Source organism: Python bivittatus, unplaced genomic scaffold (assembly GCF_059951505.1).
Source record: "Python bivittatus isolate LINGU-HERP-01145 unplaced genomic scaffold, Pbiv_v1 ctg000610_np1212, whole genome shotgun sequence".
Classification (NCBI taxonomy): Eukaryota; Metazoa; Chordata; class Lepidosauria; order Squamata; family Pythonidae; genus Python; species Python bivittatus.
The window spans coordinates 27,785,906-27,804,760 of NW_028277088.1; the positions used below are offsets into that span (position 1 = coordinate 27,785,906).

The 18,855-nt window shown below is 36.2% G+C and overlaps 1 protein-coding gene across 1 annotated transcript in view; it reads right to left on the reverse strand.

Annotated features, from left to right (window-relative positions):
* The window catches only part of DGKB (diacylglycerol kinase beta), a 302,803-nt gene that overhangs the window by 133,732 nt on the left and 150,216 nt on the right, over positions 1-18,855 (reverse strand). Inside the window, exon 20 of the mRNA XM_088150655.1 lies at positions 17,938-18,098. Within this exon, the coding sequence (XP_088006781.1) occupies positions 17,938-18,098 (161 nt within the window). The remainder of the gene's footprint in view (positions 1-17,937; positions 18,099-18,855) is intronic.

Genomic DNA, 18,855 nt, shown 5'->3' on the forward strand with positions numbered 1-18,855 from the left:
AGGGTTATAAAGCCATTTCCAAACAATTTAAAGTCCATCATTCTACAGTGAGGAAGATTATTCACAAATGGAAAACATTCAAGAAGGTTGCCAATCTTCCCAGCAGTGGATGTCCCAGCAAATTCACCCCAAGGTCAGACTGTGCAATGCTTAGAGAAATTGCAAAAAATCCAAGAGTTACATCTCAGACTCTACAGGCCTCAGTTAGCATGTTAAATGTTAAAGTTCATGACAGTACAATTAGAAAAAGACTGAACAAGTATGGTTTGTTTGGAAGAGTTGCCAGGAGAAAGCCTCCTCTCTCTAAAAAGAACATGGCAGCACAGCTTAGGTTTGTAAAGTTGCATCTGAACAAATCACAAGACTTCTGGAATGCTGTCCTTTGGACAGATGAGACCAAAGTGGAGATGTTTGGCTATAGTGCACAGTGCCATTTTTTGGCGAAAACCAAGCACAATATATCAGCACAAACATCTCATACCAACTGTCAAGCATGGTGGTGGAGGGAAGATGATTTGGGCTTGTTTTGCAGCCACAGGACCTGGGCATCTTCCAGTCACTGAATTGACCATGAACTCCTCTGTATACCAAAGTATTCTAGAGACAAATGTAAGGCCATTGTCTGACAGACACAACTTTACAAAAACCCAACAGAGTCAGACTCATACAAACTTCAGGGGTACACTGTTCCACAGAGTGGACACAGACAGTCCTTATTATCTTTACTCAGCAAACCATGAAATGTAATTCTCAGATGCATTTGGCTAAGATTTAAATTTACTAGGAAAAGTCTACATCTACAATAGTATTAATATCAGTGGCAAAAAAAAAAAAAGTTTCCATTAAGGTCCTATACTTATGATTCAATTTATTTAGTATGCCACATATTAATGTTGTACATTCAAATTCTATTGGATAGATTTTATTTAGCAATACCTATTTAGCTTAAGCAAGTTAACCTAGATAGTTAAACCATGAAGGGGTTGCTCAGTTTTCTACATAATCCTGTCAAATAGCAGCCAGCTATTTCACATGAGTAGAGATGATAGAAAAATATGTGGTTCTCAGTGGACTTCACTGACCACAAAGTTCTTTACTAGGATAAATCTTTAAAAAAAAAAAATAGTAAGGATTTTCATTTTATGCAAATGATAACAAAGGCACAAATCCTATAAAAGAAACCAAGTAAGCATTACACTGTATGTTGGATCTGGATTTTAATTTTAAAAGTGATATACTTGATAAAGAACATAAAATAATAAGCATAAACTTGGACCTGTTTTATAGGCTCTTTAGGGCAATTTCCCCAACCTGGATCCCTGTGATATATTGGGAACTGAACTTCCACAGTTCCTAGCCAGAATGGCTCATAGGTTTAATAATTTTTCACAGATACATAGCTTCAGTTAAATGATATCCAGAAACTCTTCTAACATCTAAATTGAGCCTGGCACTAGAAGAGTTAATTAAGAACCTTATGCATCTTCTTATGTGATTAGTATTTGATAGGAAATTAGTGGTTCTCCTGAATGGCATAAAATGACATGCATTTTAACAGGTACAGCTAATGACAGCACATCAATATTTAATAAGGCCCAGTGATTAAGACTGTCTGTACTTTATTATCCTACCACATATGTCAAAATGGTTAACACATTTTTTCACAATATATTTAATTAAAAGTACATTCTCTCACACACTACATTTCTTAGAAAGGCCATTTAAAAACATGTTCAGTCATTTGGGCTACTTTTTCTAAGCACTATAAATATATCCAAGTAAAACTGATCAAACTAGTGCCCATGATTAAACATCACTCCTTAATTATAAAATTAAGCTTTTTATGTGAATCCTTTCACCACAATCTTTCCAAATAGTAAAAGTTTATTTTAAATTCAAATTTAGTACTGAATTTATTTAGTTCTGAAAGTACCTTCTGTATAATGCTTCTACACAACCAGAAACAGGGTGTCCCTGGGAGAGGGGTCAAACAAGTCAAGATGTTGCCTGTGAACATGTGACTGAATCCCCATTCCTTTTTCCATGTGGTGCAATTCACATTATAATAGGGTAGGGTTTTGATTGCATGATCACAGCCAACATCTCTACTTTTTTAATCACTCCAGCATCTCCCACAGATGCTCCTGACCGGAAACATTCCAAACAAGACTGTATCTTCAGGAAAGAAGGCAGAAATTCTTTTGATATAGAGATTTTTGTTGTACTAAAAACAGAATACAAGTCAGTAATATCAACAGTACCAAAATTGCTGAACAAGGCAGCTTTTGGATTATAGAATCCGTCTGTTTAAAAAAAAAAAAAAAAGGCTAACCATTGAAATGGTCACATGATGAGGAGCCAAATGACACAACATTATTGAGAAATAGTGCCTTCATATTCAAAACCCACAGATTTTTTTTTCTTTTTCTTTTTAACACAGAAGGTACTTCTATAGCATCTCAAGGCTGGAAAGAAATGCCAAGAATATGAGCTATATGTTCCACACATATAAGAATGACTACTCTTAAACTACAGATATTTGTGAACTAAAACTGACTCTCACAATAAATCTGTTGGTCTATAAACGGCCCCAAACAATTCTTTCTGTTACAACAAGATGACACAATTATACTTCTAAAAGTTATATAGGCATCGTTCATTGTATATAGAAGTTTAAAAAGGGAAAATAATAATTAAAAATGTGGAAATAATACAATGCATGGTTCTACCTATCTCCAGATGCAATACCACTAAAATGGAGTCCCCACGAACTACTCCAATTTGTCACTTTCTTGGGAATACCAATGGTTTTATGTTCTTTTTTAATCACTATTTTAATCCATCAAATTTTCTAGAATATAAAAAAGGGAAGTGTTCTGTCTGTCTTCTGCAGTTATCCTGGATATGCATTTTTCCTTAGAAAGCTCACACATATATATACATGCCATAAAACCTTCATTTTCTTTCTTTCTTTCTTTCTTTCTTTCTTTCTTTCTTTCTTTCTTTCTTTCTTTCTTTCTTTCTTTCTTTCTCTCTCTCTCTCTCTCTCTCTCTCTCTCTCTTTTAATTTGTTAAACTTTCAATATGGAAAATATCAGAGCCATATCCCTATTTGTGTCACGCTCTTTTGGCAGATACCCCATGCCATCTTGAGTGGAATCAGGTAGACATTAAAAATACCAGTCCCTTTTCCCTTGAAATCACCAACCATGGTATAGGAATTATCCTTACATTGCTAGTAATTCATTTAATACATAACTTCAGATATTCCTCAATTGTAAAAGGAGGCTAAACAAGTATAATACATTAGTAATGTCAGAGTTACGAAAATGCCAAAGCAGAAACCTTAATAATGTCAGGAAAAAAGCATGTTTATTCACTCTTACTTTTCAAATTAGGAGGTCAAACCAGTCATTAGGAGGTCAAACCAGTCAATCTTAAAGGAAATCAACCCTGATTGCTCATTGGAAGGATCGATAATGAAGCTCAAGCTCAGATACTTTGGTCACCTAATGCGAAGAGAGATCTCTTTGGAGAAGACCCTGATGCTGGGAAAGATTGAAGGCAAAAGGAGAAGAGGACGGCAGAGGATGAGATGGTTAGATAGCATCACTGAAGCAATGAGCATGAAACTGAGCAAACTCAGGGAGGCAGTGAAGGACAGGAAGGCCTGGCGCAATATGGTTCATGGGGTCACGAAGAGTCGGACACGACTTAACGACTAAACAACAACAACAACAACTTTTCAAATATTCAAACATGTGCTTTTCAATGTTTTAAAAAATCCAAGTAACTTTAACTTGTTTTTGCAATCCATTTAAGTGTTCCGCTAATGGTACATAGTAAATAATCTCAAATATGTACATTAATTTCAGACTGTTGCAGTGCAGAACTCTGTTCAAGATTTAAGCAACCTGATTTTTTTTTCCAACCTGATGTTCTATTTCTTCTGAACAATTAATATTCAGTAGCCTCACTACATGCTCAGGACTCATTGGGATGTTTTTCTATTTTTTTCCCTTGTATTTCAGCAAACCAAGGAGAGTTTCCATAAACCTCCTGATATATCACTTCCCCTTCTGCCCACCCCAAGTCTATGGGGCAGACTTTTTGGTTAAATAAATGGTATTCAAAGCTACGAAATGGCAAATGGAGAAAATAATACTGGAAAGTTTATATGTGAACAAGTTTGGAGATTACAATAATGGCATATATAAATTCTCTGGTATCTCTACAAATTTAGAAAAATCAGATTGCAGTTTTCATTTTATCTTACAAAGTAGATCAAGTATGCATTACCCAATGCCTTTACTAGACTCTTAGACAGAATGTGTATAGTGTGATTTCTGTGCGATCACCAATTTTAACTGTAATACTTTTAAAAATGTGTGTGCGCTTTAGTTGCAGATGATGTTTCATAGACCATTACATTGCATCTTTTATTATAGACATATTGATCTAGATATACATTTGGTGTCATAACACTTAAACATTCAGAAATCAGTAGAAGCTCAGACAGTGGTTGTTTATTTACCTGAGTTCAAGGTGATATACTCATATAGTATTGACTCTTTCTATTTTGGTCCCTTGACCTCACATTTTTTAGATAAGTTGTACTGACATACTGACTGTTCCAATGTCATCTCCTAAGCTTCTAAGGCAGTGTTGTCCAAACTTGGCCACTTTAAGATGAGTGGACTTCAACTCCCAGAATTCCCCAGCCAGCATGGCTGGCTGGGGAATTCTGGGAGTTGAAGTCCACTCATCTTAAAGTGGCCAAGTCTGGACAACACTGTTTTAAGGAAAGTATGATCTGAACCCCTCCTTATCCTGCAGTCTCTCCACTACACTACAACAGCTCCTAGCAATCATTACTTTTAGGTTTTTATCAGTATTGGAGCACGATGTGATTTATATGCCTATAAGGTATTTGGACTTTTATTATAATTTTTAAAATCCATTTAGTATGATTAGTAGAAATGAATAGTATCCATTTCAGAATTTTTAAAATAATTCATAATTCACACCTGCATCTAAAACTCAAATCCAAGGAAGTCTGCAGAAAGAAATAATTGTGTATAATAGAAAAATGTGCAACCAGCTGAAAATACAATAATTTCAAATGGCTGGATAAGTAGGTAGGTTTTAACCTGGCACTGAAAGGATCACACGGTTGTCATCAGGTTAGGAGCACAGTCCAAAGTAGGATGCCACAGAAAATGTCACCTTTCAAAAACATCTAAAAGAAAACCCAATTAAGGAAATCCAATTTACAATTTAATTTTTGTTAAACTACATTTGTGGCTTTTTTTAAAAAAAAAAAAATGGGAAAAAAGCAAGAATAAGTTTAATAAAAAATTCTCTTAGTTTCACAGTGTTGCCTGCCAACATTTACTGTTACATAATAGTTCCTCAAGCATAATACTTTAAAGAGATTAAAATGGGGGGGGAGGGGGGGACTGATCCAAATGATATTTAATGTATATGTCCAATCCAACTTTTCTGTTGGCTTAATCTCCTGAGGTTCTATAGAGTAACCCAACAGAGTGTTTAAAAGCAACCTATGTCATTCAATCAGTTTCTTTTAAGAGACAGCTGTGAAACTTGATTTGTGTTCAACAAATACTGCTTGCCATGTGGAAAACTGCCTAAGAAGGAGCTAGAATAGTCTACTTAATTAAAGCCATATGTTCCCACCAGTTATGTGCCATGTATGAAAGGAGCTAAATCTCCAATCACTTACATATAAAAACAGCAGTAAAGGCTTGTGATAGAATTGCTATCAGTTAAAATGTCCAGGTATAAAACAGAAATATTAATTATACTAGTACTGCAATTCAATGGTTTCATAGTCATCACTGCAAATTCTTATAAAGTTAACAAATCTGGAGGAAGTAAAGACTGCTTCGATCCATGATAATGCCTTGCATGTCCAAGCCTTTTGAGAATCATCCAAGGTCTCTAAGCAGGCTACAGCTGATTTGCAGAGCTTGGATGATCTCTACATCATACGTTCCAGATGATGCGGGCGGGGGGGATATGCATTGTGCTGGCTACAGTTTGCTCGAAGGCTTTTAGTTTTTTGGAATGGCAGTGTTGTCCTTGTTACATCATAGTCTGTCATATGTTCTGGTTCCATATTTGCCTGAATTAGTTATAGCTCAGAAACTGTAAACTCTAATACAGGAGTCAGCAACCAACAGCCTGTGGGTGAAATCTGGCCCACCACCCAAAATCATCTGGCCTGTAGTCCTAAAAAGAAACATAGCCACTCAGCCCATGAAAGATAAAGGGAAAGAGCCTATAAGGTACAAGCCTATAAGCCTTTTATTATAATTTTTAAAATCCATTTATTATGAATTGTCTTGGGAGCGATTACCACCCCCTGGGGCAGCCATTTTCGTGACTGGGTTCACCAGCTGCCTCAGTGCCAGCAGAGCAACAAGTGCCTTGCTTGAGGCAGAGAAGGGGGAAATGGCAGTGGCAATGGCAGTGACATAGCCTCTGGCACCCATGTGGAAGAAGGTTGCCATCCCCTGCTCTAATAGGACATACCAATTGCCATAATATATTATAACAATCTTAGGAAACAGGGTAAAGATCATACTCCCTTTGCTAGGTAACAGATATTTTCCCTTGCAGAGTACACTCTGTGCATGTTCAGAGTAATTGCACTGGACATGCTCCAGCTTCTAGCTGACCTAATTTTATAGGACAAGTTTGCATATGTCTACAGTTGTTGTGGGGGTATGTCTCTGCTTAATTATAGACCTGTAGTAAAACCTTTGCCCAAAAGAGTTTAACATTTTTTATTCACTTTTATTTTCCTTCAGAAAGGCTCAAAATAGGGTTTGCTCACTATGTTCATTTTTCAATAAAGCCAAGGCCTAGGGCAGTGTTGTCCAAACTTGGCCACTTTAAGATGAGTGGACTTCAACTCCCAGAATTCCCCATCTTAAAGTGTCCAAGTTTGGACAACACTGGCCTAGGGTCACCAGATTATTCTAATCAAGTGGAGTGTTTGTTAACCACTAAGTTTAGGGCTGGTAAAAAGCCTTTCCTGATGGGATTACGTACCACATCCTATCCGGTAGGTTTTGTTATCTGGTAACATCTGCACCATGTGAGTTTTGATTGTTTACTTTGATGATGTAACTGATTAAAACTACTTATAAAGTCCTTTTATAAGTTAGTATACACTAACTTATAAAAGATTAATTCAGGCAGGAGGCCATATGAAGGAATGGAATGGCAGTGATATTCAAAAAGATCATAACCCTGTAAAAGAAAGAATCATATTTATTCAAATTAATGGATATCCAATAAGCATCAATACTGCACAAGTTTATGAATCTGTCTCATGCTGGCTGGGGAATTCTGGGAGTTGAAGTCCACTCATCTTAAAGTGGCCAAGTTTGGACAACACTGTTCTAGGGCAAATTGCAAAAGAAGCTAGATGCAACATCAAGAATAGACATGGTGATATAAGTAGGTGATTGGAATGCAGAAGTTGAAGAAATGTAGTAACCAGAAATCATAAGAAGATTTGGATTAAGCAAACATAATAATGCAGGGAATAAGCTAATAAAGCTTTATGAAGATAATTCTTTATATACTGACAAAACCCACCTAAAGCAACATAAACACAAACTTGACACATGGGCAGCCCTGGATAAACATCAGAATCAAATAGACTAGAACTTCACAATCAAATAGACTCAAATAGAAATAAAATATGGACAATTATTATCTTCTCATCTGGGACACATAGATTCAAAGAATCAGAGAACTGGAAGGAGCCAATTAGGTCATCAAGTCCAATCCCCTGTTCAGAACAGAAACACAAATCAAAGCATCCTAGACAGATGATTATTCAGCCTCTGCTTGATCATGTCCAGTGAAGGATAAGCCACCACCTCTCTGGTCAATTAGTTCCATTGTTGAACTGCTCTTACATAAGCAAGTTAATTCTAATATTCAAATATAATCTGCCTTCCCATAACTTAATATTGGTCTTGAACCTTCTTCTATGAATGTGCTGTCTGATTATTTCAAAAGTGCTACCATACTCCTTATCTTTTCTCAAAGGTAAACATACGCAAGTTCTTCAAAGAAGAAACAAACATTATGAATTCTAAAATTCAGAAATTTGACAAAAGCGAACAGGTCTGAAATACATTTACTGAATGTGAGTCCGCATGTGCTGTGCTAAGTGGAACTCTGACCTCACACAAGCAACCCAAACAGGTAACCAATGTACAGGTAGTCCTTGCTTAACAACCACAATAGGGAACAGAAAATTGTTAAGCGGGGCGGTCATTAAGCGAGGCATCACATGACCGCTCCCTATTTTACATTTTCTGTGGTGGTTGTTAAGCAAATCACCATAGTTATTAAGTTAATCATGTGGTCGTTAAGCAAATCACACAGTTGTTAAGCGAATCACATGGCTCCCCATTGATTTTGCTTGCCAGAAAACAAATGGGAAGGTCACAAATGGCAATCATGTGACCCCAGGACACTGCAACCATCATAAGTACAAGCTGGTTGCCAAGCGCCTGGATTGTGATCATGTGACCATGTGGGTGCTTAACAATTTTTATTGGAATTGGGTTGAAAGGTTGGCTGTGGCTGTGGCTTTGGATCAGATCATGCCTGTGCAACTACTTTCTGCTCATGGAGTCTGGGATTCCTCTGGATTACAGAAGAACTCTAGATGACAAATGACAGAAAAGATGCTGAGAACACTGCTGGGAATGATGAAGAGCACACCTGACCAAACATGGCTGAGCCTCTATTAAGGACTAATTGTGGTGATAAGGCTAGTAAAACATTCTTATTTTTCAACCATTATTGTATCCACACATACTGTCCAGTGGCCTGTTTGGCATCACTCAGTCCCTCCATGGAAGGACTGGAAATGCACATGCAAGGCTGCTGTGAGAAATATTTTAGGTATCTGTCAGGTAAAATGTTTAGATTTACTCCAAGCTGAATTCCAGTTTTGTGTCAAGTCCCGTGGAGTTGATTGAGGTGACCTGGCTGTGTTATCTGGGGATGTTATCAGTTTGCTCCTGCTGGTCCCAAGAAAAGAGACAGGGTTCTTGGAGCTGTAAACTCAGCCACCTGTGTTTTAGATCAATGTCCCTCCTTGTTAGTGAACGCTTTCTGACAGACAACATATAGGTTCCGGCAGTAGTGAATTCATCCTTGAGACAGGATTGCTTAAGGAGGCAGTGGTTCACCCTCTCCTCAAGAAATATTCCCTGGATGCAATTATATTGGACAATTTTCATCCTTTTTGATAAGATGGTTGAAGTGCAGCTTCAGATAGCCCTGGAGAAAGTGGATTATCTAGACCCTTTTCAGTCACGTTTCAGGCCTGGGTATTTGACCAAGGTGGCAATGATTGCACTTGTGGATGACCTCTGACAGGAATGGGATAGGGATTATGTGTCCATCCTGGCTATCTTTGATCACTCAGTGGCTTTTGATACCATCAATCATGTATCCTTCTGGACCAGTTCAGGTGATTGGGAGTGGGCAAGGTGGCGTTATGGTTGTTTTTAATCCTTCCTCCAGGACCAGTTCCAGTCAGTGTCGGGTGTGTATGTGAGATTCTTCTTTGTGGGGTTCCCCTAGGCCTTTGTACTCTCCCTCCTCGTATTTAACATCCACATAAAATAGCTGGATGAGGTCATGACGAGGCCATCAGTATGCTGATAATACTCAGTTATACATTTCTATTTTGGGCCAACCAAGTGACACTGTTGGGATTTTTTTCTTGGGGCTTGGAAGATATGGGGATCTAGATAGGGAAGAAGAGGTTTCAATCCAACTGTAGCAAGACTGAAAGGCTTTGCATTTTAAGGTCCCCTGGATCCAGTGATTTTCATCTTTAGTTCCTGATTGAGTAGCGTAGCCCCAGGCAGAACTGATACACAATTTAGGGATCCTCCTGCACTCCTAGCTCCTGTCCGAAGACCAGTGTGACAGGAAGACTTTTGAACAAATCCATCTTGTGAGCCAATTGTGCCCTTTCCTGGATCAGGAGGCACTGCTCACAGTCTGTAGAGGATAACGAAAATTACCTTGAAGGAGTTATGCAGGAACTATTACCTAGCCAAAAAGGGCTGAAGCATTGTTTAAGTCCAGAACTACGAGATAACATTCAGAAGCAGCTCAGGCAGACACCTTTTTTGTTTACTGAATTATAAGGAAGAGGAGAAGGGGCAGCACAATCAGACTTGTGAGATTCTGTTATTATAGCCAATCTCAATAAATGTAGTTTCAGCCTTCCTGTGAAGTTGATTTCCTGGTCTGGTCTACCTAGTAGGGCTAAGACAATGACTAATGCCTAGATCACCTCCTGAATGGACTACTGTAATGTAGCTATTCATGAGGCTGCCCTTGAAGGGCACTCAGAAGTTACAACTGGTCCAGAATGCAGTAGCACAGGCAGTTATGGGTGCACTTTGTTTCTCTCAGGCATGGTTTGAAGGTTATGTGACCCTATCATTGTGATTTTATGCTTTTTATTATTCGAGCTGGGTTTGTCTTCAGCTACCCTTAGTTCATTTTTAATTATTTTTATTTTTGTTTGGTTTTAATCCTGTGTGTGCCAAACAGAGTTGCAATTGAGAGATAAGTGGTTATATAAGTTATACTCAGTGACATATAACTTCTAACAACTTGGAGATAGGAATTTTCATGAGCTAAATGCAATATGAAGGTATTATAAATGAAGGGGGCATAAGGAGGCTTTCTTGGATGCATACATGGAGCTTTGGGCTATAACAAATATCCATATATAATTTTGTATTAATTTAAATCACTATCACTTTATGCAGCAGTTACAATAGAGTACATAAGCCCAGAATGGTCTTAGGCTCCAGTCAAGCTTAAGAAAAATATAATATATTCCTAAGCAACATGAAATTTTGAAACTTCATTTTAAAAAGTAGTCAAAAACTAATTTCTCTCTCTTTTTCTCTCTCTCTTTATATAAAGGGAAGATTGATTTGTATGAATTTATTTATTCCTACCATACTTGATCAATGGCTTTTTTCCTCCAAATATGATTATGATATTGTCGTCGTCATCATCATCTTACACTAAGATGCCAGGTGGTAGCACTTATTACCACTTGCTATGGGATTGAGAAATGGTTTATTTTTATTATACATTATCACAGTTTTCTTCTTTTTAGAGAAATAGCAACTTATAGCAATATAAATTTGAGGATCAGACCAAATATAACATTAACTAACGAGCTGCTTGACAAAAACATGGCAACTTTCTGTATTATCTAGTCCAATGTAATTTTGGAAGTAAAGCATAAAATTTTGTCAGTGTTGTGATTTGTCCATTTTAGTGATTTAAAAAGCTACTTTGGATAATGATGCTTAACTCTCACAAGTCTTGCACAACAGGCCTATCCTTACTTACACATATAGCTGTGCTATATAAAACAGCTACTTATCAATAAAAGATATATACAGGGGGATTAAATCCTACATCTACTCCAGATGACAATTTAGAATTGAATCTCACTACAGAGGTTAATTAATTAACTGGTGCCAGTTTGTTGTGTTTTTATTAACACTGCTTTGTGACTTTTCACAGTTTATTGACTTATCATGGTTTATTTTACACACATTTAAGCTTTAAGAGTATATACTTTTAATTATCAGTTCCTTCTAACTCACTGCCAATAAATCTTCCACAAACATATAAAACCAAATTTGTAATATAAAACTTTATGAACAGGATGTGTATCTGTGATAAACAAACTTTATGATTTCACCCATGTGTGACCCCAAACACTGTTATGAAAGCTGCCACCAGATTGTCAAGACCAATCATGTAGTTTTTTCTCTAATCAATAGTTACATTTCACCCAAAATACAAATCAATGGGTTGGGAAGATAGGTCTTCATTTTATCACGCTGACTATTGTTTCACAAACCCAAGGTTAGGATTTTGCCTTCAGAGGTTCTGATAGCTGTCTGTCAGAATTTAAAGCATAGTAAATATAACCACATTATTGAACGCCATACATTTAATGCTGACAGCTATTATTAATACCTGGTGTGGTAAATATCTTTTCCCAAGGAATCTGCCTGGATGATGGATTAAGTTACATTGTTAAATTCAGCTTCAAACATTGTCTCATACAATTAGCTAGACATAATTAGGCACTAAAATGGGAGGGTATTAGTGGTCAATCAAGATCTTGTTATCTTGTGGCCAATGTTGATTCCTATAAGCTAAAAGCTAAAATGGACTGTAGCATTTTTATTTGACTAGTTTTTATGAATTCATGTATCATTATCTAAATATTACCCTTGATTGAAACCTCATTAAAGGTCTGGTGTCTCATATCAAAATGTCAATAACCCTCCTTAGATGGGAAATAACACTGACTAAGCCTGTACATGTTAACCTAATAAACTTCAAATATGATCACAGCTGCCTTTCAGAAAATGATTTCTTCTCATTATACCCCAATGTCAAATTTACTTTTGCCTCTTCAAAAAAGAGCACCCATTCTTCACATATATATAATAAAAGGGAAAATTTAAGAGTTTTAAAGGGGTGTGCTATAAATGACAATAACCTCCATAACTTTGTAGTTAATTGTTTCAGTTTATAGCTTCTTCTGTCTTTTTTAAAAATATCTGAAACCAGTTTAATTATAAATAATAATAAATTAAATGAGAATCAGTATCTTGAATATAATTGTACTTGTTTTGCTATATAAGATGCTAAACTTATAGGCCAAAGTATAATCCCTTCTTTTGGGATGAACTATATGCAGGGAATAACTATTTTTGTCATCCAGAAATGGGTCACCTCAAAAACTTTGCCTCAACCTAGAATTTCACATGCTCATTTCAGTTAGGCAACTTTTTATGTTTAAATGCATGAACACAAAATAATGTAAAAAAATTATAATTATCAGGGAATCTACATATACAACTGGAATTATCTCCAGAACAATTTCTTTTTTATATTAGATCTGTACAACATATCAGTGAGTAGCAATAGTAATTATGACATAAATACCCTATTCATGTGAAACTTACATCAAATGTTAACTATAACAGTTTCCCAACACATGCAAATGCACTGAGAATCTTTCCATAAATTGATATCACAAACGAATGAGTTAGTGATTAAGAGATGTAACCATTTTTATTTAATTTCTGTTATAGTCTTAAAATAGCTGTATAGCATCTGGCATTAAAAAGAATACAACCATAATAATATCTTACCTTACAGTGGTATATTATTATACCACTATAGAAGAGACTTCCCCAGGCTGGTTGGGAAACACCTATTAAAATTCATGCCATGTGCAAACTATAGTTAAATATGATATACAGGAGAGCATTCCTGTGCTACAGAAGAACACAGGCATCCCTGACTGAAAGCTTCTGTTCTTTATTTAAATAGAGGATATGTTTCACATTTTGGAGAGTATTATTAATATATAGCACTATTATGGTAGGATTTTATTATGGTAGAATGTTATTAATACTATGATGAACTACTGATCATTACTTAGTGAATTACAAATCTCTTACACAGAAAATAATATTATAACTATTGAGTACTATATATGGACTTGCGTAGATAAGTTAATTACAGAACACATAGCTGACAGTTTCATTTATCTAAGCTTTCACATCACTATATATTCCTGAATCTCTAGTTCTTGCTTGTCTTTTTCAGTATTTATTTTTTCTTTCAGTTATGAATATATAGAATGGCTCTAAGGCACTTTGTAATGTTATTTTAATGAAATGCTACATTTGACCTTATGAACAAAACACAAACACAGAAGATAAAGAAGATATCCCTCCAATTACATTTTCATCCAGAAAACTACTGAAATATTTCGGGGGGGGGGGTCCCACAACAATGCGGCGCACTCACTCCTATCCATTTCAGTTTATTTATTTTATTTATTATTAAATGTATATGCCGCCCACCTCCCCCAAAGGGTGACTCTGGGTGGTTCATAATTAAAATGAAACATCAAAAACAGTAAAAAAATATAACTATCCACATTAAATTAGTTTAAAAAGATCGTACTAAATAAAAAGACTATATACATAAGAAGACTATAAAATTCAAGATTACGGGGAGGCAATAGTTGCCTATTTTCTGCCATAGTATATGAAAGATACAGAAAGATACCTTTTGTTGAGTGTTTATTCCATGACAGTTGACTATGTTTTATTATGCAAGGCACTATGCTATAGGCACATTACAACCATATGCTGTGGGGAAAGTCTTTATGCAGTACAGAAGCATTTTCAAAGAGATACTTTGGAAAGGGTGGAGGTACATCCATCAACCATTTGCAGTTCTGCAGCGTGGCTTTAAACTATCAAGGAAGAAAAAAAAATCTCATCCTTACAAATGAATAAATAAAACAATAAATAAAATTTAAAAAAATAAAATAAAACAATGAATAAAACAATGCGTCTGCAGGATTAGATGACCAAATAGCATTTATCTGCTCCCTTGGCTATGATGATTTTGAACAGCTATGTTTACTAGGTGACCATGGCAAAATAAGAGAATTATAAGCTTGCCCTGGAGATCCTGCTCTGTTTCATTGGTGTAAATGAGGTACTGGGTGAGATTCATAAAAATAGCAAACTTAAGGTGACCAGACTTCCAAGCTCAGAAACTGCTGACATGTTAATTCAAATAAATGTACATTTTGCTCACTTTGCCAAGTGTCCTGGACAATAATACAATAATACTCCCCAAAAAAACCCACCCCACCGGATTAGAATTTAATGTTTGGAAGAAGTTCTTTGTAATGAAGCAGCTTTCAGGAATTCCAAATAGTTCATATTCCCTATTTGTACAAACTGACTTCCAGGTCAAACCAAGTTAATGGATGAAAAACAACAAGCAATAGAACCTTCTAGCTCTCAGTCAGGAAATGGAAAATAAAGTAGATCTTCTCTTCTATCCCCATCTCTCATTCCACCAGGAGGTGTCTCTAAACTTGATGAAAGAAAACCCATGCATTCACTTTCAAGAAAAGTTGAAGTCCTTGTTTAGCAACCATAATTGGGCCTGGCAACTTGGATATTAAGTAAAGTGGTCACTAAGTGAAACCACAACTGTGCTTAAAATCTTACTTCAGCTTTCCTTTGCTTTACAGACCTGCAAAGGTCATAAATGTGAGGATTAGTTGTAAAGTTACTTTTTCATCACTGTCATAACTGTGAACAGTCACTAAATGAGGACTACCTGTACTTGATGCTGTTTTTATAACTCTTGCTTTCCACGTTGTCACTGCCAGCTTTACCTCAAGTCCTCGAGTTAGGGTACTCATACCTGGGCTGCAAACATCTGGTCCAGTATTCTATATCCCTTTGCTGTCATATGGTGATAGTTTGGAATTTTGCAGCTGAGATGATAGCCATGCTCAAGTACTAGTGTAGGTGGAATGAGTGGCAAACATGGAAGTGATTACCTTCCCATCTCCCCCACTGCTTGTGCATAGGGGCCCTTCATCTGTTCACATTGTTCCTACCAGGAAGGGGTCCTGGAAACCCAAGTACCCAGGACTCCACTTCAAAACTAGAAACTCTCAACAACCTAGGTAGACTGTGGTGAACACAGAGGTTTTCAAAGAGATAAAAACTATACATATCCTCGGTTCTGTGGTCTTATGCAGAAACAGCACATATTGAATTAGAACAGGAGAAAGCAAAGGCAGGAAACAAAGTTTAAAATTACTACTAATTCCAAAGGTTATGACTGTAAAAACACCCAGTAGTGAAACTAGGGAAAAGTCAGCTCATTTTTTGGAGGTGGGGGTTACGATTTCTAGCAGGTACAATGGATGATTTAAACCTTTACAAATTATAATGTATCAAATGTTCCCCCTTGACACCATCAATACGCAAATATGAGATGAATCAAAATTGGGGGCCCTCCTCACTCAGGGAGATTGCAGGTTTTTTTATATTCCTGATCTAGAGGAACTGCATGACCCTTTTATTATGGAAGCGTATCAGGATCTGTTGGCATAACTCTCGCACTTATCATTTTGTGGGATATAATAGTAATTGAAACATACATTTATATTTTAACATTCTAATTAAGCTGCACAGAACAGTATACATCATGATAAGACTGTAATATCTGAATAAAAATGCATGTACAAGAAATATTTTTTTAAAATGATAATATAGACTATAACAATATAACCAAAATGGAACATAATACAAAAACTCATGAAGATATTAACAGTCTCCTGATACTCCTTTCCAGCTGTACAGATAGGGATATGACAACTATGATAGCACATAATGACCCCAACCAGACAACACAAATGAATACCACTGAATTTTAATATCACTTATATTCACTCAGCCCAACCCACCTCTCAGAGTTGTTGCTGTGGGAAAAATAGGAGGCAGGAGTGTTAAGTATGTTTGCTGCCTTGGCTTGACTATATATATAACAAAAAGGTGAGATAAAAATATAATAACAGTAATAACAACAACAGTTTTGAACATCTTCTGATATAAAAACAAGATAAATATAATTTAAAAGAGTAGCTGGCACAGTAAAATAATTTTTCTTTCTTGTCTTACTTTTCATGTTTGTTCTGGCTATCGCTTTGACTTACCGTCACGTAAAGGCTACCATCAATTACAAGCTTATATTGTCATCTTATTCTTAAAACATGTGCGCCTTGCTTATAGTGCACATGGATGTCAAGAGAAAATCCTTATCTAGTACAAAATTAATGTGATTCCAATTTGCTAACAGTTCAGATTCTTATTTTATTCTGGAAGAATATTTTAAATATAAAGAATTAAACAGATTGGTAGAAGAGGGTGATATATTGTTATTTTTATTTATTTGTATTTATTGGTTGCAACTTTTTTCATGCCAATGTCCTTTGGACAGGAAATTGTTTCCCCACCACTAAAAATCAAAGTCTCAGACAACTGAAAACTGTGTTTTTCTATTCAGAGGATGAATACCTCAGATTATTAAATAGTGGAGACAAAGAAGAAGGGACTGCAAACTTTCTCTATGTTGTATTAGCCAACGTACTAGCTGGATCCTCTCATTGGGCTATTATTTGACAAGTAGTAGAGACTTCTAAATGACTGTAAATTAGCGCTTAATTGCATCCTAACTGGCAAGTAGACCTCCTTCATGTCCCTGGCCCTACCTACCCCCATACCATTATATCAGAAAAAAAAAAAAACCAGAAGTTGTCCATTATCTTATACCCAGACCATTCTTAGTCTTGTCTTAAACCCTTTGGCAGCAATGCTCCAGAGTTTCATACAGGAATCTTTCCCAGTCCTACCTGAAGGTAATAGGAATTGAAGCTGGAATATTTTGCACAGAAAGTATGTGCTTAACACTGAGCTCAAAACTTCTATCTAATGGTCTATTTTTTAAAAAATTTTATCTTTATGTCACCAGAAGAATCAACAACAGATGTAGGAAAGGAGTAGGTACACTAATATACGTCATCAATTATTTGTCCATTAAAAAAGGTATATTTAAGAAATGTACTTCAACAGCATGCCTCTGAAAATCTGAATATTTACTAACATGACAGTTAAGAGGTGTTAATGAATGATTCATCTCTGATATTTGTATAGGCACCACTAATTTAGTGCTGCAGCTCTTCATATAAACCATTACAAACAGTGTGATTATATTGCCCATGCGGGAACAGGTGGAAGAGCTTGAGAAAATAATTCTACTTTGACTATGTAAATAAATTTATGCAAATTGTGTCATCTATGTATTCCTTTTACTAAGAAAAAAATGAATTATTTGCATTCAGCCATCCCTCACTTTGAACATCGACTCTAAATAGTTATTTTGAACAGAAAAAACAAATCACACAGGAATATAAATAAATCTTACCACTCCAATTGAAAAGTAATTATTGATGATGCTGTAAGGCACGGGATCTCCTTTTTCATCTTTATCATTAGGTATCACTTCAAATTTCCACCTGTCCAACAAAATTTCGGTACTATTCTCAATATCTTTTAAAATCTTCAGAAGATTCTCACCTTCATATCCTGTGAAAAAAATTAAGCACAGTGATTTGAAATGGCAGAATTCAGGAGCCAGGTCATCATCTCACCATTAACACATGGAAGATGCATTTAACCTAGGTCAGGCCAGCCATCAGCACCTGTCTGTACCCCTTGGTATTACTGCTATCGCTTGGCACCATTTCAGCAGTGTGGGAACAGACGCTGGCACTGAAAGTACTGTTTCAGCACCTTCTCTCCAATTAGGTAGTTGCACTGTAATGAGTTGAGAATCGGACATTACACTGCAGAACATACAACAGAACAACTGCCCCAGCACAAATTTTGTTCAGGGATCACTTGGCTCCCTGCTCATTGATGAATAATTGCAAAATAATTGCTTGCCGTCTCACTCACTACCGTCTCGATGCTACAGTAGCAGTAAGTTGATGAGGATGTGGTAGCAATGCTGAAGTAAGTGATGGCAAAGCAAGGAAGCGCATTAGTGCCACTATGTTAAGGGCTTCTTAACCACTAATGCAGGCTAAGGTAATGCAGAAAAAAAAACTTTAGGGGATTTTGATGCAATGTATTTCTGTTTATCAATAACATGTCCTGGTCAACTCTGTCATTGCTGATAGGTTCCTACCTATCAGAACATTCATTTTCAATGCAGAAAGAAAGGCCCAGTCAATGCAATATTATAGCAGTATTAAATATAATTATATTAATCATTTCACTGTGATAATTTTAAAACACATTTATGCATAAATAAATATTTTCATAACTCTTAAACTATTTA